This window comes from Stegostoma tigrinum, chromosome 26, assembly GCF_030684315.1.
Source record: "Stegostoma tigrinum isolate sSteTig4 chromosome 26, sSteTig4.hap1, whole genome shotgun sequence".
In the NCBI taxonomy this organism is placed as follows: Eukaryota; Metazoa; Chordata; class Chondrichthyes; order Orectolobiformes; family Stegostomatidae; genus Stegostoma; species Stegostoma tigrinum.
Genome location: NC_081379.1, coordinates 48,381,800 through 48,402,655, shown reverse-complemented (window position 1 = coordinate 48,402,655; position 20,856 = coordinate 48,381,800). Strand labels below are relative to the sequence as shown.

At 42.3% G+C, this 20,856-nt stretch overlaps 1 protein-coding gene across 4 annotated transcripts in view; it reads left to right on the top strand.

The window, feature by feature from the left end:
* The window catches only part of LOC125463951 (glutathione hydrolase 1 proenzyme-like), a 127,126-nt gene extending 106,881 nt beyond the window's left edge, over nt 1–20,245 (top strand). For all 4 annotated transcript variants that reach the window (XM_059655168.1, XM_059655166.1, XM_059655165.1 and 1 more), the window contains exons 10-13: nt 1,330–1,457; nt 8,515–8,627; nt 9,310–9,423; nt 17,896–20,245. In XM_059655168.1, coding sequence (XP_059511151.1) covers nt 1,330–1,457; nt 8,515–8,627; nt 9,310–9,423; nt 17,896–18,048 — 508 coding nt within the window. In that variant the 3' untranslated portion in view covers nt 18,049–20,245. The remainder of the gene's footprint in view (nt 1–1,329; nt 1,458–8,514; nt 8,628–9,309; nt 9,424–17,895) is intronic.
* The last annotated feature ends 611 nt before the right edge of the window (nt 20,246–20,856 follow it).

Genomic DNA, 20,856 nt, shown 5'->3' with positions numbered 1-20,856 from the left:
GGAGAAAAAAAGATAGGCACACCAGTTAGTGGGCTTTGATGGGGAGGAGGCCCACTCACTTTCCTCAATAGTACCCAAGGAGGCGTCAGCACTGACACCTCAAACTCAAATGGATCAGTGCAGTGACACATGGTGAGAAGAAACTTGGCCTCGTGCTGTAAATATCCAACTAAATGCAAAATGCTTGAAGAAAATAAGCAAAAAACCATGAGATGAATCCTGTGGCAAGATTCGTGCAAGGAGTGTGAGAGCAACCTCGAGGGAACATTGCAATGTAAAGTGTTAGTGAGCCTCGAAGTGCAAGAGTATCTTCTGAGACATAATGATGTGGTGAGGCTGGTATTTTACCAATACTCGCTTACATGGATGAAGGGTGGATACAGTCACTGCCCATGAAATAGACCATGAGATGTTGGTGAATGAAGGTGAACGTGGAGGCTGGAGAAGCTTCTACTGAGCTTCATCTGCCAGGTAATGATTCCGATTTCTGAGTCGGAATTGGCACCATCTAGTATCTCACCAGTGCCTAGGAGAATTGTAAATTGCAAAGAAATCATGTCGTTTATGTGGTGATGACCATCCTTCAATTCAGTGGTTGTTCAGGTACTTAGGTCTTTTGCGAATTTATTTTTAAGCTTTCTAGAATTTTCTGTCTCTTTCACCACAGAGAGAGAGAATGCTGGGTGTTTTCACTCTCTCCTGTTCTTCGCACCCTGCACTCAACTTGGCACTCAACGAATCAGAGTAGTTGCCAGGCAGAACCTCGTCAACTCGAAAGGTTCTGTTCAGTATTGACATTTACCCCCACTAATCCCACATTTTGTTTCCCCGTATTCAAATCATTGTGTGGCATTGCTCAACAATGCAATGCCTGTGTTCCAAGTTGCAAAATTCTGCTTATGACTCTATAATTAATGCTGTACAACTTCCATATCAGTTAATAGTCCAAAAAAATGAAGATATGCAATCTCTCAGAACCTGGTCTACGAACCAAACTGGATATTTCTCCTCAGGTGTTCCAACTGCCAAATTTTTACTCATTCATTTGCTTCTCTAAATCCCTTTGAATGCCTTTGCATCAAGTTCATAACTTTCACTTATACCTAATTTTGGGAATATGATATTTAGTCTCCGTATTCAAATCATTGATACAGGTAACCGATTTTAAAATACTTGTGTGAAAGTAAGTAGTGGTTATTGGTACCAGTCTGTCTTTGGGCAGGTGTTGAACATTGAGACAATAATGGGCTCCCCTTCTATATAGAGAATGGATGAAATAAGGAATTTTTGGTGTTATTAAGAAAAAGTCCTATTTTTGTTGTTTTGCAGCTTTGGGTCGAAGGTGAGGTCCAGCAAAAATGGGATCATTTTCAACGATGAAATGGATGACTTTTCTTCACCAGGCAGTCTGAATGGGTTTGATGTTCCACCTTCCTCAGCCAACTTCATCATGCCAGGTCTGGCTCTGTTTAGATGGGTAGGCTCAACCAATGGAAATTAAACCTACTGCCACTAAACTATGATCCCACTTAAATAGGCATGGAATGCTCTTCACACTAGAAAGTTAGAATTTTACAGGATAGAAGGAGGCTGTGTAGTTAATCATGCTTCTGTCAGTGCTATCCAATTAATCCCATTCATAGACCATAGAATCCCTAGTGTAGGAACAGGTCCTTTGGCCAACAAGCCCACATTGACCCTCAGAGCATCCTACAGATCCATCCCCCTAAAATCTACACATCCCTGAACACTATGGACAATTTAGCATGGCCAATCCTGCACAACTTTGGATTGTGGGAGGAAACCAGAGCACCCGGAGTAAACCCACGCAGACACGGGGAGAATGTGCAAACTCCACACAGACAGTCACCTGAGGGTGGAATCGAACCTGAGTCCCTGGTGCTGTGAGGCTGCAGTGCTAACCACTGAGCCACCGTGCCGCCCCCTTGCACTTTTTCCTACATCCCTGAAAATCTTTCCTTTTCATGTACCAATTCTCTTTTCAAAGTTAAGATTGCGTTTGCATCCACCACCTTTTCAGGTGTAGATCAAATTGTGAAGTGAAACACGGAAGTTACAGCCCAGAAAGAGACCATTCAGCCCACTAATTCAATGCTGGTGGCCCTTCAAATGGGACATTTTATCTTTTATGTTAATCCTATTCATTAATCTGTTGTCAAACAACTTTCAACAATATAACTATCTTATTTTAGAGTGTTAATGTATAAAAATGTTCAGAAATATAAAAAAAAGTACAAATATTCCACCAATGAGTATCAAATATGGCCTGGAGATTAACACCCAAAAAGGGAGTGGCCTGTATCGTTACATATTTTGTACATTCCTTATTAGCTTAATTCCATCACACTCCAGCAGCTAAGATAACTTGGTTTGAACACTTCACTGTCACTACTTGTTTCAAAGAACAGCTGCCTTGCAAGTTGATGCCAATTTTCATGCCAGTGGAACAGCCTGGAGCGCTTTTAAGCAAAGGAGTGCTCTTGATTTGGAGTCAATATTGCAATGCAGAAACAGTAGCAGAAAAAGATACAGCAAGTTCCTGTAAAAACCAGCATGGAATAACAAAATAAAATGTTTTGACCGATGTTATATGTATAAATATTGAATGGGACACTGGTGAAAATACCCCTTCCTCTTCAAGTAGCATTATATAATACCTCACAGCTACCTTAAAGGATGGCTAGAGTATAATACCCCATCAGCCTAGTTTTTGTGCTCCTGCATGAAGTGTTGGTTTTCAGTGCGCACTGCTCCTACTGAACCACGATGGGTTCTTTTTAAATGGAGAAACCAAGTACAAGATGTGATGTAGTGTCACATAATAGATGGGTAAAAGAGGATAACAAATAAAAAAGAGGTGACATACAGTTTAGTTTACACAGGTCAATATTATTATTGTTCCCCTCAATCACTTCCCCTGCCAATACCTATCCTGTTATTCTTGAACATGCCGACACCATCCGTCCCCACTGCCTTCCTTTCTCATCAGTACAGCCCATGTATTGAGCAGTGTTTTGCATAAAATAGTTGGATTATAATAATTTTGCTTTGTCCTGTGTACTGAACAAATTCTGAAGTTCCAGAGCTGTATGACACAGGGAGGAGTGAAAGGTGGAATGGTAGGAAAACACCAGGCCGAGTAGATCTTTAAATGGTGTCCCTGATAACAGCAGGGAACATTAACCTGGGCTATACGGGAGTCAGGCCTGCCATTCCTGTACCCAGGTCACAGGCTGCTGTAGGGCCTGCTTTGTGCTAAACTGAGCTGATTAGCAGGTCTGAGATAACAGGCCTGCCTCATTTCTCTGGGATTCTGTCTCAGTTCAGTTACTGAATATTTGCCCCTATTCCCTCTCTGTGCCACATCAATGCCAACCACATTGCTACTGTGCACATCCCCAATGGCACGTCGTACACAGCATCTCAATCCCATGGCCCCATGACCTCATCTAACTCCCAATTCAATTTAGCACCAACACATGGCTCTAGCTTACCACCTTTTGCTCTTACTCTCTCCATCCCAACTCACCAAGTATCCAACTTAGGTAGATCTCACGAGCCATGCTAAAATTAAATCAAATTAAACATCAGACAGATTTCATGTTATCAAGAAATTATAAAATTGCATTCAATACATGTAATACCCCTCAAATACTTGAGGAATTAAACAAATGACCCAACATCAAAAACTACTAATCCTTTAATAATGTCTCAGACCTCCAGTTGTGAATGCACATTACTATAGAACAAAGAACCGAAATAGAAACAGAAATTGCTGATGAAACTCAGAAGTTTGGCAGCATCTGGCGAGAGAAAGCAGAGTTAACATTTTGAGTCCAATGATTCTTCTTCAGAACTTACATTATCCCACTGTGACAATGACATGTCGTGGCAACAGTCAATCAGCAACAGTTATTTAGTGACAGGACTTGGGGTTTTGCAAACAAACATTTATTGAGATTCCAAGCAGATTTTAAAGAAAACACTCAGGCACAATTTTTTTTTACAGTTCCATAGAATTTATCTTCCCTTTACAAGCATTTGGAAATACTTGAAAAGAATTGTATGCCACACACTGCACAATAAGGCCTTGTTGCAGCAAGAGTGGGGTTTGCTCAGCTCTGCTGAATTTGGATAGTTCCCAGTCCCATCCTCCCACCAGCAAAAATAGGATCCAACAGAAACGAGGGTCAGGACTTCCAGATCTGATTTCTCTCTGCAATTTTTGATATGCGGTGCCATCTCCACATTTCCTTCCAACACATAGGCACCACTATCTTTCTCCGATCATTCACCTGATTTCCTAACCAGGTTCATGAATTTTTATTAATTGCATTAGCTTCAACTTTAACGAAGAGTTCTAATGAGGGACTTCATCAAGTACACTTTGGAAGTCCATATTAATCAGTTGATCTCAATTTTTGTTTGATTGAGGGGCTTCTTTTCAAATGATCTTTAACCACAGACCCCTTTAGTTTTGCTTATAATACCATAATTTTCAAAATCTGAGTGTTGCATCTGAAACGTATTTTAGTGCTGTTCTGTTTTTCAGAAAGAAGGAATTTGGCTACAGATTATGAATGACCACTTTTCTTTGCAGATTCTGTTAATCTTTATCAGGAGGGGGTCTCTGAGGGGGACAGAGCAAGAAGAAAGCACTCAGAAAAGAGGAAGCACAAAGCACAGAGACAGAGAGAGAGGGTGGGGAGAAAGCGCGCTGCCGGGGTAGGGGGCAAGAAGAGAGAGAGAGAGAGCGAGAGAGACGGTGAGGAGACAGAGGGTTGGGAGAGAGCGGGAGAGGGTTGGAAGAGAGAGGGAGAGGGAGGGGGGGGCGAGAGAGAGGGTGGGAGCAGGGAGAGAGAGAGAGATGGTGAGGAGAGAGAGGGTTGAGAGAGAGAGGGAGGGGGAGAGAGAGAGTGAAGAGAGAGAGGGTGCAGAGAGAGAGGGTGAGGAGAAAGAGAGAGGGAGAGAGAGGGTGGGAGAAGGGAGAGAGAGGGTCGGAGGAGGGAGAGAGAGAGACAGGTCGGGGATAGAAAGAGAGGGAGGGAGAGAGAGAGAGAGGAAGAGAAAGGGTGAGGAGAAAGAGAGAGGGAGAGAGAGGGTGGGAGGAAGGAGAGAGAGAGGGTGGGGAGAGAGAGGTTGGAGAGAGAGGGTGGGAGGAGGCAGAGAGGGTGGAGAGAGAGAGAGGGTGGGGAGAGAGCACAAGGCATGGAAAAAGCAGGGCATAGAGAAAGCACAAGTGTGGAAACAGCTCTTAATGGGGCAGGGGAAGGCAGGAGCACAAAGGAACAGAGCACACCTCGGACTGGCACTAACTCAATTACACTTGATCACAGTGCTGAAGTTTTACAAATCTATGCTGATAGCTGAAGTTTTTTTCAGTCGTCCTATTCTTAGCTATAAATGCTAGGAATTTCTAAACCACTAGTGTTGCTGATTTGCTTTTTGGTCCCTAATTTCCCCTTGTAGCCTTATACAAATAGCAGAATGCCATGTGCAATTTTCAATCTATGGAATGTTAAAAGCCCATCAGGTGTGCCCTGCCACTCAATTCCTTCACTGTTGTGAGGGAAAAACCCTGGAACTCACTGCTCGTCAGCATTGTGGATGTCTCTAAAACAAACGGACTACAGCAGTTCAAGAAATCAGTTCACCAACACATTCTAAAGGACAATCAGAAATGAACTATAAACACAGGCCTGGCCAGAGATATTTGCATCTCCTGAATGATTTTTTAAAAACTTAAACTAGATTGTTGGCCTTAATTCCAATTTCCCAACTTTTCTCCAGATGCTTTTGATACAGATAACTGATGAAAACCTACCAAACTCAGCCTAAAAAGCTCTGATTGTCCCTCCGCATCAGTGGCGTTTGCAGCGAGGAAGTTTCAGTTTTCAGTTTCATGGAGCCATGGGAAACATACCACATAGCCACTAATCCCAAGGTGCAAACTGAAGTGAAGCCATGAGCTAAACAACCCCATAATCCACCAAATCAAATCAAAATGCTGCAGTGCTGCCACATCTATTAGTGAACGACGCTGTATAATTTTCTAAAGAGCAGGAATGATAAGCATGTTGGATACAGTAATGATTATGGTCAGTGACTATCATCTAGCTTTAATGTTGAAGACTTGTGCTCCAGCACTAGTGGCACTACTAGCTAAGCCGTTCCAACATTGCTGCTCCATTACAATATGATCTAGTGGGAAACTACCTGTTATGTTCTGAACACAAAAGACAAACTTAACCCTCTACCATTTACCCACCCAGTCAGTTTACTTACAGCTTTCAACAAAATGAGGCAAAGTGTCAACGATCAAGTTATCAGAAAGCACCTAACAATAACACAAAATAACGCGGATGCAGGTAATATTTCAGAAAAAGTTGAAAATACTGGTAACATGGTCATCAGTGGATAGTTTGGGACCAACCTGAACCATTCAGTTTCAGATCTCTTGGTCCAAAAAAGGATCAAAGATCTGCATTTTGAGATACGTTATGTCATTGACGTGACGGCAACATTTGACCAGGTGTAGTATCAAGTTGCCGCAGTAAAATTGTCATCAATGAGAGTCAGGAAAAGCTCTTCACTGGCTGGCGTCAGAACTATCTCAAAGAAAAATGATCATGATTGTTGGTGGGCAACCTTCACAACTCCAGGCTGCAGAAATTTTTCATTGTGATGAATTAGGTCCGATCTTTTTTGACTGTGTCTTCAATGACTTTCTCTACACCACGTGTTCAGAAGTGGGGATGTTTGCCGGTGATTACACATTTCTCAGTTTTATTTACAAATCCATAAATAATGAATCAGTTTGTGCCTGTGTTTGGAAAACCTTGAGAAACATTTAGGCTTAGATTGAGGAGTAGCAAATAAGATTTACACTACACAATTAATTTTGTTGATAAATGTAAGCAAACTGATGGGGTGGGTAAATGGTAGATGGGTTAAGTTTGTCTTTTGTGTTCAGAACATAACTGGGTAGTTTCCCATTACATCAAATTAATAGGCGATAGTCATCCACAGTGAGAGAGATTCTAACCACATGCTCTTGATATTTGACTACATTACTACCCCTGAATCTTCCATCATCAAAATCTTGGAGGTTACCACTGACCAGAAACATAACTGGAACAAGACTTAAACAGATAGCTACAAGAGCAGTTCAGAGTCTGGATATTCTAAGTTGGCTCCCTAAACCCTCTTCGGGATCTAAAGACTAAAGTGAGGAATATGGTGGAGGGTTCTTCAATGGTTCCAGCTTTAACAAGAAGTTCAATACCGTCAATGACAAAGCAATGACTTGAACAGCACTACATCCTCAATCCAAAACACTCACTCCTTCCAAAAATGATGCCACAAGAGGTAAAGCAGCAACAAGCCAAGGTTCTCTTACAGCACACTACAAAACTACCATATCTAGTACTTGGACAAAGAAGGACTGTATGGCAACAGGACCATTTGCAGGCTTCCATCCAAGCTGTACACCATCACTGCTCAATCAAAAACCCTATCTAACAGAAATGTGGCTGTGCGTATACAACAACAGCTGATATTTATATAGTGCCTTTCATGAACAGTAGAAGAGGACATTACCAGGAGAGCAATAGTGGTGTTTGGGACATTGCCTGCAAGATATGATTCTATGAGTGTGACAATGCCAGGCTGGTGCTTGACTAGTTGGATAGACAACTCTCCCAGTTTTGGCACCAGTCCCCAGAAGATTTGTTGGAGCGTTGACAACTGAGTTTGTCTGTTTGCTCCTTTCTTGTTCAGCCAGGGGGTGAAAAGTTGTCGGGGATAGGAATATGGATTTGAGGGTACAATCAAATCAGACTGATCTTATTGAATAATGGAGCAGACTCGAAGGGCTGAAGGGCATATTCCTAATAACAAACAGATGTCTGTCAGCTGGCATGGTGTTACCGGGGGGCAGCATGTATTGGGAAGTAGGAAAATGTCATAAATAACTCCTTGGGGAACATCAGAGTAACAGAGAGGGAAGAGAGATAAGCAATGTAAGCAATTTACTGGATACCATTAGACAGATAAGAATTGAAATATGTGAGAGCAGTCCTACCTAGCTGGGAAACACTGGTGAAATGTCAGGGGGGAGTGATGTGGACAACCATGTCAAAATTTGCAGACAGGCCTAGGAGATCAAGAAGAGAATTTTTATATTTCTGCAACCCTATTTCCTTAAATATAAGCTGATTCATAATGTTACAGTGATGGAAACATACATCACACGGACTGACTTAAGAATTTAATACATCAGGACCTTCTTAATGACAATTAGGGATGGGACTAAACATTTGTCTTGCTATGATACCAAAATCCCACGAAAAATTTCCTTTTCAATAAGCCCCTGTGTGATAATTAAAGTGGGACTCACTTAACAATACCCCAGTTTTCAATGTTATAATTACTAAACATACTCCTACACTGTGACTGACCATGGTGCTTTTAAAATTATTGTTTTCTCAATAGGTAAAACACCTCTATCCTCTATGTGCCCTGCTATTATACTTGATAAAAACAGGTCAGTGAAAATGGTGGTGGGAGCCTCAGGAGGAACGAAAATCACAACAGCAACTGCTCTGGTAAGTACTCACGGAATATGAGGATCAAAACAGAATGCAAGGGAACAAATTAAAAGAGTTGGGATGTCATGTTACAGCTGCACAAAACTTTGGTGAGGCCACATTTGCTGAAATGCATCTGATACTGGTCACCCTGTTCTTGAAAGGGAATTATTAAACTGGAAGGGGTGCAAAAAAGATTAGCAGGGTTTGAGTTATCAGGAGATGCTGGATAGGCTGGGACTTTTCTCACTGGACCATAGGCGTCTGCGGACCATAGAGATTCATAAAATCGTGGGTGTGGCATAGATAATGTGAATAGCCAAGCTCTTTTCCCCAGTGAAGGGAAGTCCAACACTAGTGGGCATAGATTGAAGGTGAGAGGGGAAAGATTTAACAGGGATCTGAGGGTCAGTTTTTTCACACAGTGGGTGGCGTCTATATGGAACAAGTTGCCAGAGGAAGTGGTAGAGACAGATACAGTTACAATATTTAAAAGATATTTGGACAGGCACATCGATAGGAAGAGTTTAGAGGGGTATAGGCCAAATGCCGGCAAATGGGACAAGTTCAGTTTAGGATACCTGGTCAGCATGGGCGAGATGGACTGTGGGGCCTGTTGCTGTGCTGTATGACTCTCTGACTCTAAATACTAGGAGATAATGGGGAGGTCTAACTTTTATATTTTCTTTTATATTTCTAGGTGATAATGAATGTGTTGTGGTTTAACTATAATGTTAAGAGAGCTGTGACTGAACCCAGAGTTCACCATCAACTATTCCCTAATGTGACTCAAGTTGAGGAAGCTATGGAGAAGGTTTGTGTATATTTTGTGCACATCTATATGGGCTGAATATTGGTTAATATTGTCATAGGATTTGCAAGTTATGGATTTCTATTCACCTCTCACCAACCTCACTACCCATCTGTCCACAAGAGTCTCCTATTGTATCTATCAACGTGGAATTATACAAACTTGCAATGCATTCATTTATGTGTGTATCAACTCTTTGCTATAGCAACTAAAAACTAACTGCACTCACCAAATGAGCCCTCTGTCTATGTGTGAGTGATAATGGGAACTGCAGATGCTGGAGAATCCAAGATAACAAAGTGTGGAGCTGGATGAACACAGCAGGCCAAGCAGCATCTCAGGAGCACAAAAGCTGACGTTTCGGGCCTAGACCCTTCATCAGAGGGCCTGTTGCTGTGTCTATTTTGGTTTCAATATTTCTATTTTTCTTGAAGAGCTGAAATTATCTGACATAGTCTTTCAAAATCATGAGCGGTCTGGATGGAGTAGATAGGGAGAAACTCTTCCTGTTTGTAGGAAGTTCAAGAACCAGAGGGGACAGATTTAAAGTGTTTTGCAAAAGCAGAAAATGTGAGGTGAGAAAAATGTTTTTGCACTGCAGGTAGTTAGGGTTCAGATTAAATAATGGAACGAAGCTGAAATGCTTGGAGTTGCAGATGAAATGGGCCGCATGGCACACTTCTGCAGCATAACAATTTTTTTGTGATTTATCCTATTTTCCGTTAAAAGATGAAATGCACTTAGATCAAATCATATGAACATTTTTCCTTGTCCCTCATCACAAGCTAGAAAATCTACTTAAGTTTTCTAGAGTGATAAAATCTCTGTTAAATTATTCTCAACCTTCCCAAATTATCACAGAATCCAAATTCCTCTCAGAATTATAATTCCCCAACCCTGGTATAATCTTGGAGAATCTAGCTGAATGTTCTGTTTGGCATAAAAGTATCTTCTATCATAGATTGTACAAAAACACACAAAGTATTCCACTGTGATACAACAATGCCTAGAAAAAATACGTATTATTATTCCTTTACTCGTGTTTTATGTCGCAATAAATGGAAAATTGTTGTGATAATGATTTTACTGCATTTACCTGCATACACCCCTTCAATAAACTACAACAGCAAATGACCTTTGTTCATCAATATCCTTAAGCATCCTTTGCATCTCCTTTTCAATTTTTACCTTATTCTTCCATAAAATGCAAGCTTTGTTGCCAGGGACAGCATTTGTGGTCCATCCCTAATGGTTCTTGAGAAATGGTGAGCCATCTTCTAAAGCTGCTGCCATGTGAGTTAAGTATAGCCCGAGCGTTGTTAGAAAGAGAGTTCCAGGATTTTGACCCAGTAACTGTGAAGCAGCAGTGATATAGTTTTAAGTCAGGATGGTATGTTGGTCAGAGGTGAACCTACAGTGGTCACGTACCTATGCATCTACTGCCTTTATCCTTCTGTGGGGGAGAGGGCACAGATTTGGAAGGAGTTCTGGCAACTAGCTGCAGTGCATTTTATTTTTGTGTGCTGTACTGTCACTGCACGCTGGTATTGGAGGGAGTCAATGTCTTAGGTGGTGGTTGGGGTGCCAGTCAGGAAGGCTACTTTGTCCTGGATGTTGCTGACCTTTGAGTGATACAAGGACCATAATCGTCCAGGAAATTCCAGTAAAACCTTGACTGGTACCTTGTAGACGTTGGACGGGATTTATGGTGTAAATAACTCACCTCAGAATACAGCCTCGCACCTGCTCCTGTAGCCAAAGGACTTATATGGTTTATCTAGTCTTGTTTCTGGTTAAAGATAACACCCAGGTACTCATGCCCAAAGGTAGAGTAATGGAGTAGGTTCTGGAAGTGTCAAGGAGAGAAAGTTAAATGCTCTCTTGTTGAGAGATGATCGTTGCCTGATGCTAACCATTTACCACTTGCCACTTGTCAGCTCAAGCCTGAATATTATGCAGAACTTGTTGCATACATGAGTGCCTCATTACTTGAGGAGTTGCAAATGGTACTGAGTACTGAGTGTTTCTCATCTGTACTAAGCTACAATCTTTGAGAGACTGTAGGCATCTAACTATATTTACTCAGTCACTATCACATCCCCCCCATTCAGTGTCTGACATTGTCCACCCACCTAGCCCTTTGCTCGTGTAGCCCTTTCTTTCTGATGTTTCACTAGCAATAATCAACAACACCAGACTCTCACCTCGCCTTCTTTAATGCTTGTAGTTTCTCAATATCAACTCCTTCATTACCGTTTAAAGCTTCTGGGACAATTAGTGCAGATCCTAAAAAAAACTGCAGTTAAAGTTATAATTTTATAATTTTTCATACAATCAGTGTCTAATGAAAAAAACAGACCCAGAGGACGAAGTTATAAATAAATAGGAGAGGACAGAATTACAAATCAGTTCCAAATTTTCAGTAAATTAAAATCTCGGTTATCATCCCTATCTTCAAATGACATCAGCTTACAGGAAGCACCAGATCAGTGTTTATTATTTTAAACAGGATGTTTTATTATTTACTAATTAACTCAATAGCAAGGCAGCTTGAACCCATGGAGCATACTGCTCCAAGTGAGAACTGCAGGCCTCTTCCCATGTCCAGGATAAACATATGGGCAAAGGTGTTGACAGCGACAGCAGGGTGAGCTCTGGATTTTGAAGCTTGACCAGCAGGTGGCATGAGGTTGAGAACTTCATGGACTGTGCCCTTATAGTTTTGCGCATCCTGCAGCTTAAGACTAGGCTGGGGAAGAGGGAAGGAGTGTTTGTTAGGCAGTCAAAAAAAGTAGGTAGCGCAGAAGCCCCTTGGGTTCATCTCACTTTCCAGCTCTGGCATGTTGGGAAAGTGCAGTTAGAGCCAAATCTGTAATGTTATGGCTGGCTCGGCTGTACTCAGGAGCACAAAGCAAACTGGACACAGAGTAGTGATAGCAGAATTGGTAGTTAGGGAAACAGTCAGGCATCAACATAAGATGCCTTCTTGATGCCAGGTTCAAAGGTTGTCAATTTGCAGATACAGAGAACATCCAGAGGGGGAAGGGGGAATCAGCTAATTATTGCTGTCCGCCTTGGTACCAACCACATAGAAGGCGGGATGAGGTCCTACAGTCAGAATTTATAGAGCTATCAAGGAGAACCTCAAAAGTCATAATCTCCATTACCAAGCACAAATAAATATAGAAATAGAAGGATGGAATAGGTGAATGCCTGACCATTGAGAAGATGCAAAATAGAGAGCTTTAAAACCTGGGACAATGAAACAAATTCTGGGGGATATGGGCGTACTCAGGCTGGACAGTTTGCCCCGAAACAGACTAAGGATTAATTTTCTTGCAGGACAATTTGCCAATGCTATTGGGGAGTGATTAAACTAACTTGACGGGTGTGGGACTGGAAACCAGGACAAATATAAGAGAGAGACACAAAGTTGAGTGGAGAAATAGAGAAACAGATAGCACTAGAATGGGAAATAGTAATGAAGTCTAAATTAGTGCATTTCGTGAGTAGACAGAAAGTGTGGTAAGTAATGTTGGTGATTGACAGACACAAATAGCCATATGGAGGTATAGTCTGTAGAAGTAATGGACACACAAAGAAGGGCAAGACAATGTATTAAATATTTCTGGTTGCCTCAAATTGTTTTGGAAAGATTAGTAAGGAAGGAAAGTAGGTGGTAGTATTGTTTCAGGAAAGCAATGCAATGCTAGAGAGAAGAGGTACAAATGCATTTTTTGGTGTACTATACAGGCTATCAATTAGTTGGAAATTTGTGCAGGAAGAAATTTGCAAGGACAATACAGAAACGTGCGAGAATTCTATGGTGGCTATGTTGGGGAACTTTAATAGGGGATTGTGGTAATGAAAAGGACAGAGAGGGCAAGAGCTCCTAGTGTGTGTGCAGGAGATTTTCTAGGTGAGTATGTTTCAAAGAGAAGGAGACATTGCTGAAGCTGGTTCTTGGGCATGTGTCGGACCAAGTGATTAATTATCAGTAGGGCATCATGTAGAGAATAATTTTCATATCACAAGATTTAGGTTGGTTTTGGGAATTAATTGGAGCAAAGCTAACTTCAACTCAGTACAAACGAATCTTATCAAGATAAACTGGAATCAAAAACTGGCAAATCAAATTGTACTTGAACTAACTGTATGTTTAAAGAGACAGTTCAGGCACAGTCAAAGCAGGTTCCCATGAACTTAAAGGAGTGTTGTAGGGATGGGGAGGGTTGGTGAGGAACAAATGCAAAACTCCCTTCATGATAGAGAGATAGAGACTTATGACAGATGACAGTAGGAACTGCCGATGCTGGAGAATCCGAGATAACAAGGTGTAGAGCTGGATGAACAAGCAGGCCAAGCAGCATCAGAGGAGCAGGAAGGCTGACGTTTCGGCCTAGGCCCTTCTTCAGAAGGGCTGTGTTCATCCAGCTCTACACCTTGTTATCTCTGCTGATGACAGATGTCAGGTTGTGAGCAAATAAGAGAAGTCAAGAGAGCGTATGACAAGAGACTGACAGACAACAAGAAATAGGAGATGGAGTAAGATGTTGAGAATGTAGAACATAGAACAGCACAGCACAAGAACGGGCCCTTCAGCCCACATATCTGTGCCAACTGTGATGCCATCTCGTCTGTCTGCAGATAGTCCCTATCCCTCAATTCCCTGCCCATTCAAGTGTCTGTTGGAATGCTCCTTAAATATTGCTATCGTACCTGCCTCTACCAACTTCTGTGTAAAAAATTCTCCTCGTGTATTTCCTCTAAACTTTCACACTTTCACTTTAACCCTATGTGCCCTTGTATCTGACATTTCCACCTGACATTTTGACTGCCCAACCTATCCACGATGTAGAGATGCCAGTGTTGGACTGGGGTGGACAAAGTCAGAGGTCACATGACGCTGGGGTTATAGTCCAACAGGTTTATTTGAAATCACAAGCTTTCAGAGCACTACGTCTGATGAAGGAATTAGGCTCTGAAAGCTTGTGATTTCAAATAAACCTGTTGGACTATAACCTGGTGTCATGTGACCTCTGACTTCACCCTATCTATGCCTCCTATAATTTTACATATTCCTTTTAAGACCCCCATCAGCCTCTGAAGCTTCAGTGAAAACCATCCAAGTTTGGCCAACCTCTTATTGCTAATTTAACTCAATCCCTGTGCCATACCTCTTTTGCACCCTTTCCAAAGCCTTCCTTCCTATAGTGTGGTGACATGAACTTCACCAAATACTCCAAAATATAGCCTAAAATGAAGTATTATAAATTACACATGACTTGCCAACTCTTATACTCGATGTCCCAACTAATAAAGGCAAGTATGCTGTACACTGTGTTTACCATGTTATCCACTTGTATGTCTACTTTCAGAGAGCCATAGACTTGTAACCTCAGATCCCTCTGAGTATCAATGTTCCTAAGTGTCCAGCCATTGACAATATACTTTCCTGTTGCCTTTCAACCTCCAAAGATGCATCACCTCACACTAGGCCAGATTAAATTCCATCTGTCACTTCTCCGCCCAATTTTCCAGCTGGCCTATATCCAGCTGTATCCTTTGGCAACCTTCCTCACTAGCCACAACTCCACCAATTTTTATGTCGTCAGCAAATTTAGTAATCAGACCACCCACATATTTATCCAAATCATTTATACATATGTATTACAAATCACAGAGATCCCATCATCAATCCTTGCAGAACAACATTGGTCACAGGTCTCTAGTCAGAAAACACTCCCCCACAATTACTCTCTGTCTTCTATGAGCAGGCCAATTTTGTACCCAACTTGCCATCTCACCATGGATCCTATGTGATTTAATCTTCTGGGCCAGCCTACCATGAGGGACCTTGTCAAATGCTTTGGTAAAGTCCACATAGACAACATCCATTGCCCTACCCCCAGCAATCATCTTCATCACTTCCTCAAAAAACTCACTCAATTTGTAAGACAAGACCTTCCCCACAAAAAGATAGTAAGAACTACCAATGTTGGAGTCAGAGATAACACAGTGTGGAGCTGGAGAAACATAGCTGGCCAGGCAGCATCGGAGGAGCAGGAAAGTTGATAGTTCTGAACTGACTGTCCTGATCCGAAACGTCAATTTTCCTGCTCCTCTGACGCTGCCTGGCCTGCTGTGTTCTTCCAGCTCCACACTGTGTTATCTCTTCCCCACATAACGCTGTCGTGACTATCCCTAATAAGTCCAATCTTCTCCAAATGTGAGTAAGTCCCATCCCTAAGAACTTTCCCCAATAATTTCCTTACCATTGATCTAAGGCTCACTGGTCTATAGCTTTCTGGATTACTTCTGTTGCCCTTCTGAAACAAAAGAACAACATTGGCTATTCATCACTCTTCTGGGGCCTTGCCCATGCCTGAAGAGGATACAAAGACCTCTCTCAAGGCTTGCCTCTTTGGTATCTGGGATAGAAACCATCAGGCCCTGGGGAGCTGTCAACTTTACTGTTATCAAAACACCTAACACCTCCTTCGTAATATCAACACGCCCCTCCCTAATCTTATCATCATCTATGTCCTTCTCTTTCATGAATACCAATTCAAAATACACATTCATGACCTCACCCACTTCCTCAGGATCCATGCATAAATGAATTCCTTTGTGCTTGAGTGGACCTACCCTTTCCCTACCTTGCTCTGATATACATATAAAGTGCTTTGGGATTCCACTTAATCCTACTTGCAAAGAACATTTGATTGTCCCTTTTAGCCCTCCTATTTCCTTGTTTAATTTCTTTCCTGCTCCCTCTATGTTCCTCAACAACTGCATCTGATCTCAGTTTCCTAAACCTTACATATGCTTCCTTTCTCTTTCTGGCTTACCTTTCAATATCTCTTGTTGTCTCTGGTTCCTGAATCTTCTCATCCTTATATTTCGTCCTCATAAGAACTCAGTGGACCTGAATTCTACTTTCTGGCTATTAACCCCTGTACAATGGAGAAAATGCCTTTCTATCCATCCTATCCATGCGCCTCATATTCTTATATACCTCTATCAGGTGCCCTGTCAACCTTCACTGCTCTAAGAAAAACAAATCCTACATATTCAGTCTTTCGTCATAGCTTAAAGCTTTCACTGAGAACGCATGGCAGCATCCCAGTAAATCCCTTCTGCACCCTCTCGAGCGCAATCACAACTTTCTTATAACATGTTGTCCAGGCATTATTCCAGTTGTGGCCTAGCAAGCACCTTACATAGATCCAGCATAATCTCCCTGCTCTTGTACTCAATGCCTTGACTAATCAAGGCAAGTATCCCAGATGCTATCATAACCACCTCACCAACATGTCCTGTCACCTTCAGGAACTGTGGACTTAAAATCGTGCAGTGTGGAAAGAGACCTTTCACTCCATTAGGTCTGCACTGATCACCCGCACCCCCCAAAGGGTATTCCAAAACCAGGCATCCATCCTATCCCCATAACCCCACATTTCACTGTGGCTAACCCACCAACCTACATATCCCTGGACTCTATTGGGCAATTCAGCATGGGCAATTCACCCAACATGTACACCCAGGTCCTTAATTTTAAGCTCTTCCCAAGTGCGTTACCTCACACTTCTTCAGGATGAATTCCATTTGCTGTTGCTCTGCCCACCTATCCAGTCCCTTGCTAACCTCCTGCGGTTAACAGCTATCCAATTCACTATTTACCACTCAACCAGTTTTTATGTCTAACACAAATTTCTTGATCATATCCCTAGATTTAAGTCCAGCCATATTATACACCACAAACAGCAAGGGCCCCAGCAATTATCCCGAGTAACAGGTTTCCAGTCACTGAAATGTCTGTCCAATCACAACTCTTTGCTTTCTGCCTCTCAGCCAGGTTTGAATCCAATGTGCCACATTGCCCTGGGACACCATTAGCTCCTACTCTCTTCTCTAGTCTGCCATTATCAAAAGCTTTGCTAATGTCTGGGTAGATGAGGGTGAGTGGTAGAATAGGACTAAAATCAGATGTGAGAGGCATCATAGGGGAGGGGTAGATGGTTAATGAGATGAATATGGAAGATATGATCAGAAATGTTGCTGGGTTTTATGGTGAGTGAGCCTTCATGAAACCTGGAAACTGAAAAGCTTAACAACTTTAAGATCTGGCTCATTGAATTCTCTTCTCTAAAAAGACTTTCGATGTTAGGGAATCTTAAAACTAACACTGATAGATTTTTTTTTGGTAAATTATCAAGGGTTCTGGATCAAATACATATAAATTCTGTTGTTGTACAGATGAGCCATGATTTGCAGAGCTGGCCAGAGGGACTGAACAGCTCCTTGTTCCTTTGTGCTGCTCACACGACTCAGCTGTACGGCAGAATTTCATTCATTATACCCATTCCTTGTCTATAATACCCCAATATCAGGAAAAGTCTGGAATTTTTTTTAATAACTAAGTCAAAGCTTTGATAACGAATTCATGATTGCTGACCTTTGTTGATTTTGCAGGCTGTACAAGAAGGCTTGCGAGAGAGGCACCACACATTGAAGACGATAACTAAGCTTCCATCAGGGGGTGTGGTCCAGGCCATTGTCAGAGATGGAGGAAAGTGGTTTGCTGAATCAGACTATCGTAAAGGTGGCAAGCCTGCAGGTTACTGATGGGCCTGTGTAATTAATAACCATAACTCGTGTGTTAAAGTTCATATTTGCAGCAGCACAGTGTGGAGTTCCATGAATAACTAACTAAGGGAGCCATGCTGAGTGAATATAATCAATAAACAATGCCTTTTTATCAAGCTGTTCCAATATACATTTGATATTTATGATACTTTCACTCTGCAAACGTCTGTCTCAATACAGCAGGCCCCAACAGGGTGTTACAAAGAGATTGCCTTGAGTTCAAGGCGGGATTTCATCAATCATTAATCTTACTTACAGCAGATCCAAGAGTTAAGTTGCTGGAAAGACTTTTGAAAGATCACGACCAAAGCCTCCGCTATTTCCTCAGCCACCTCCCTCAGAACTCTAGGATATAGCCCATCGGGCTTTTTTGGACCCTTTTGCTTTTCTAGCACTTTCTGTTTTGTAATGCCTACCATACTCAACTCTGCCCCCTGACTCTCCCTAATTGTTGGCATACTACTCATGTCTTCCACTGTGAAGACTGACGCAAAGTACTTATTAAGCTCTTCAGCTACTTCCTTATCTCCAATCACTAGCCTTCCAGCATCAATTTGGAGCGGCCCAATATCTACTTTTGCCTCTCGTTTATTTCTTATGTATTGAAAGAAGCTTTTACTATCATTTCTAATATTACTAGCTAACCTACCTCCATATTTGATCTTCTCCTTCCTTACTGCTCTCTTTGTTATCCTCTGTCTGTTTTTGTAGCCTTCTCAATCTTCTGATTTCCCAGTGCTCTTGGCCACTTTATAGGCTGCCTCTTTTTCTTTGATATATTTCCTGACTTCCTTTGTCAGCCATGGCTGTCTAATCCCACCCCGGATAATATTTCTTTTCTTTGGGATGAACCTCTGTACTGGGTCCTCAATTACACCCAGAAACTCCTGCCGTTGTTGCTCTACTGTCTTCCCCGCTAGGCTCTGCTTCCAGTCGATTTTCATCAATTCCTCTCTCGTGCCCCTGTAATTACCTTTATTTAACTGTAACACCATTACATCCGATTTTGCCTTCTATCTTTCAAACTGCAGACTGAACTCTACCATACTATGATCGCTGCCTCCTAAGTATTCACTTACTTTAAGGTCTTTGATAAAGTCTGGCTCATTACATAGCACTAAATCCAGAATAGCCTGCTCCCTTGTGGGCTCCATCACAAGCTGTTCCAAAAAGCCATCCTGCAAACATTCCGCGAATTCTCTTTCTTTGGATCCACCAGCAACATTATTCACCCAATCCACCTGCATATTGAAGCCCCCCATGATCACCGTGACCTTGCCTTTCTGACATGACCTATCTATTTCCCGGTGCATCTTGCGCCCCTGGTCCTGATCACAGTTAGGAGGTCTGTACATAACTCCCATTATAGTTTTTTTGCCTTTGTGGTTCCTCAATTCCACCCACACAGATTCCACATCTTCTGACCCTATGTCATTTAGTGCCGTAGATTTAATTCCATTCTTAACTAACAAGGCAGCCCCGCCCCCCTCTGCCCACCTCCCTGTCTTTTCGATATGTTGTGAATCCTTGGATGTTTAACTGCCAGTCCTGAGCTCCCTGCAACCATGTCTCTGTGATGCCTACCACATCATAATCATTCAAGAGTTTTGGTTCTGTTAATTCATCTACTTTGTTGCGAATACTAAGAGCATTTAGATAAAGTGTCTTAACGCTAGCTTTCTTATCATTAAAGGTTGGAAATCCTAAGATGTTTTCAGCTATCCTTCCTTTTGGCTGTATTCCTAGTCTGCCTCGAGCTTAAATCCACCTGTATACATGCTATCCTGTTGCTTATCTTTCCATTTAACTCCATATTCCCTGTCTCTTTCACTTTCCCTTCCACCTGACTCACTAGTTTAAAGTCCTACTGACCACCCTATTTATCCTTTTCGCTAGAACACTGGTTCCAGATTGGTTCAGGTGGAGACCGTCCCAACGGTACAGATCCCCCCGGTTCCAAAACTGATACCAATGCCCCATGAAATGGAATCCCTCTTTCCCACGCCAATCCTTTCGCCACGTGTTTAATTCCCTAACTTTCTTTTCTCTATGCCAATCAGCACGTGGCTCAGGCAGTAATCCGGAGATTATGACCCTTGAGGACCTGCACTTCAATTTCTTTCCTAGTGCTTCATAATCCCTGAACAGGTCCTCTACCCTAGCTTTGCCCATGATGTTAGTCCCAACGTGGCCCACAACAACTGGATCCTCACCCTCCTGCTCCAATATCCTTTCGAGCCGTTCGGAGATGTCCCGCACCGTGGCACCGGGCAGGCAACACACCATGCGGGACTTCCGATCCGGCTTGCACAGGATACTATCTGTCCCCCTAATTATACAATCCCCCATAACAACTACCTGTCTTTTTGCTCTCCCCTCTTGAATGACCTTCTGCGCCACGGTGCCGTGGTCAGCTGGCTCATCCTGTCCACAGTCCTTTTCCTCAACTGTACACGGAGCAAGAATCTCATACCTGTTGCTCAAGGTCAAGGGCTGAGGCTCCTGCACTCTGAATCCCCCTACCTGCAATGTACATCCATATGGATAAGCATATGGACGTACATGGAATAGTGTAGGTTAGATTGGCTTCAGATTGGTATGACAGGTCGGCACAACATCGAAGGCCAAAGGGCCTGTACTGTGCTGTAATGTTCTATGTTCTATATGTTCCATGACTATCAAAGGTTCTGCACAAGGAACGAAATAAGGTAATGTCCCTTGGTCATTTCTGAAGAAGCACTAGGCCTGAAACGTCAGCCTTCCTGCTCCTCTGATGCTGCTTGGCCT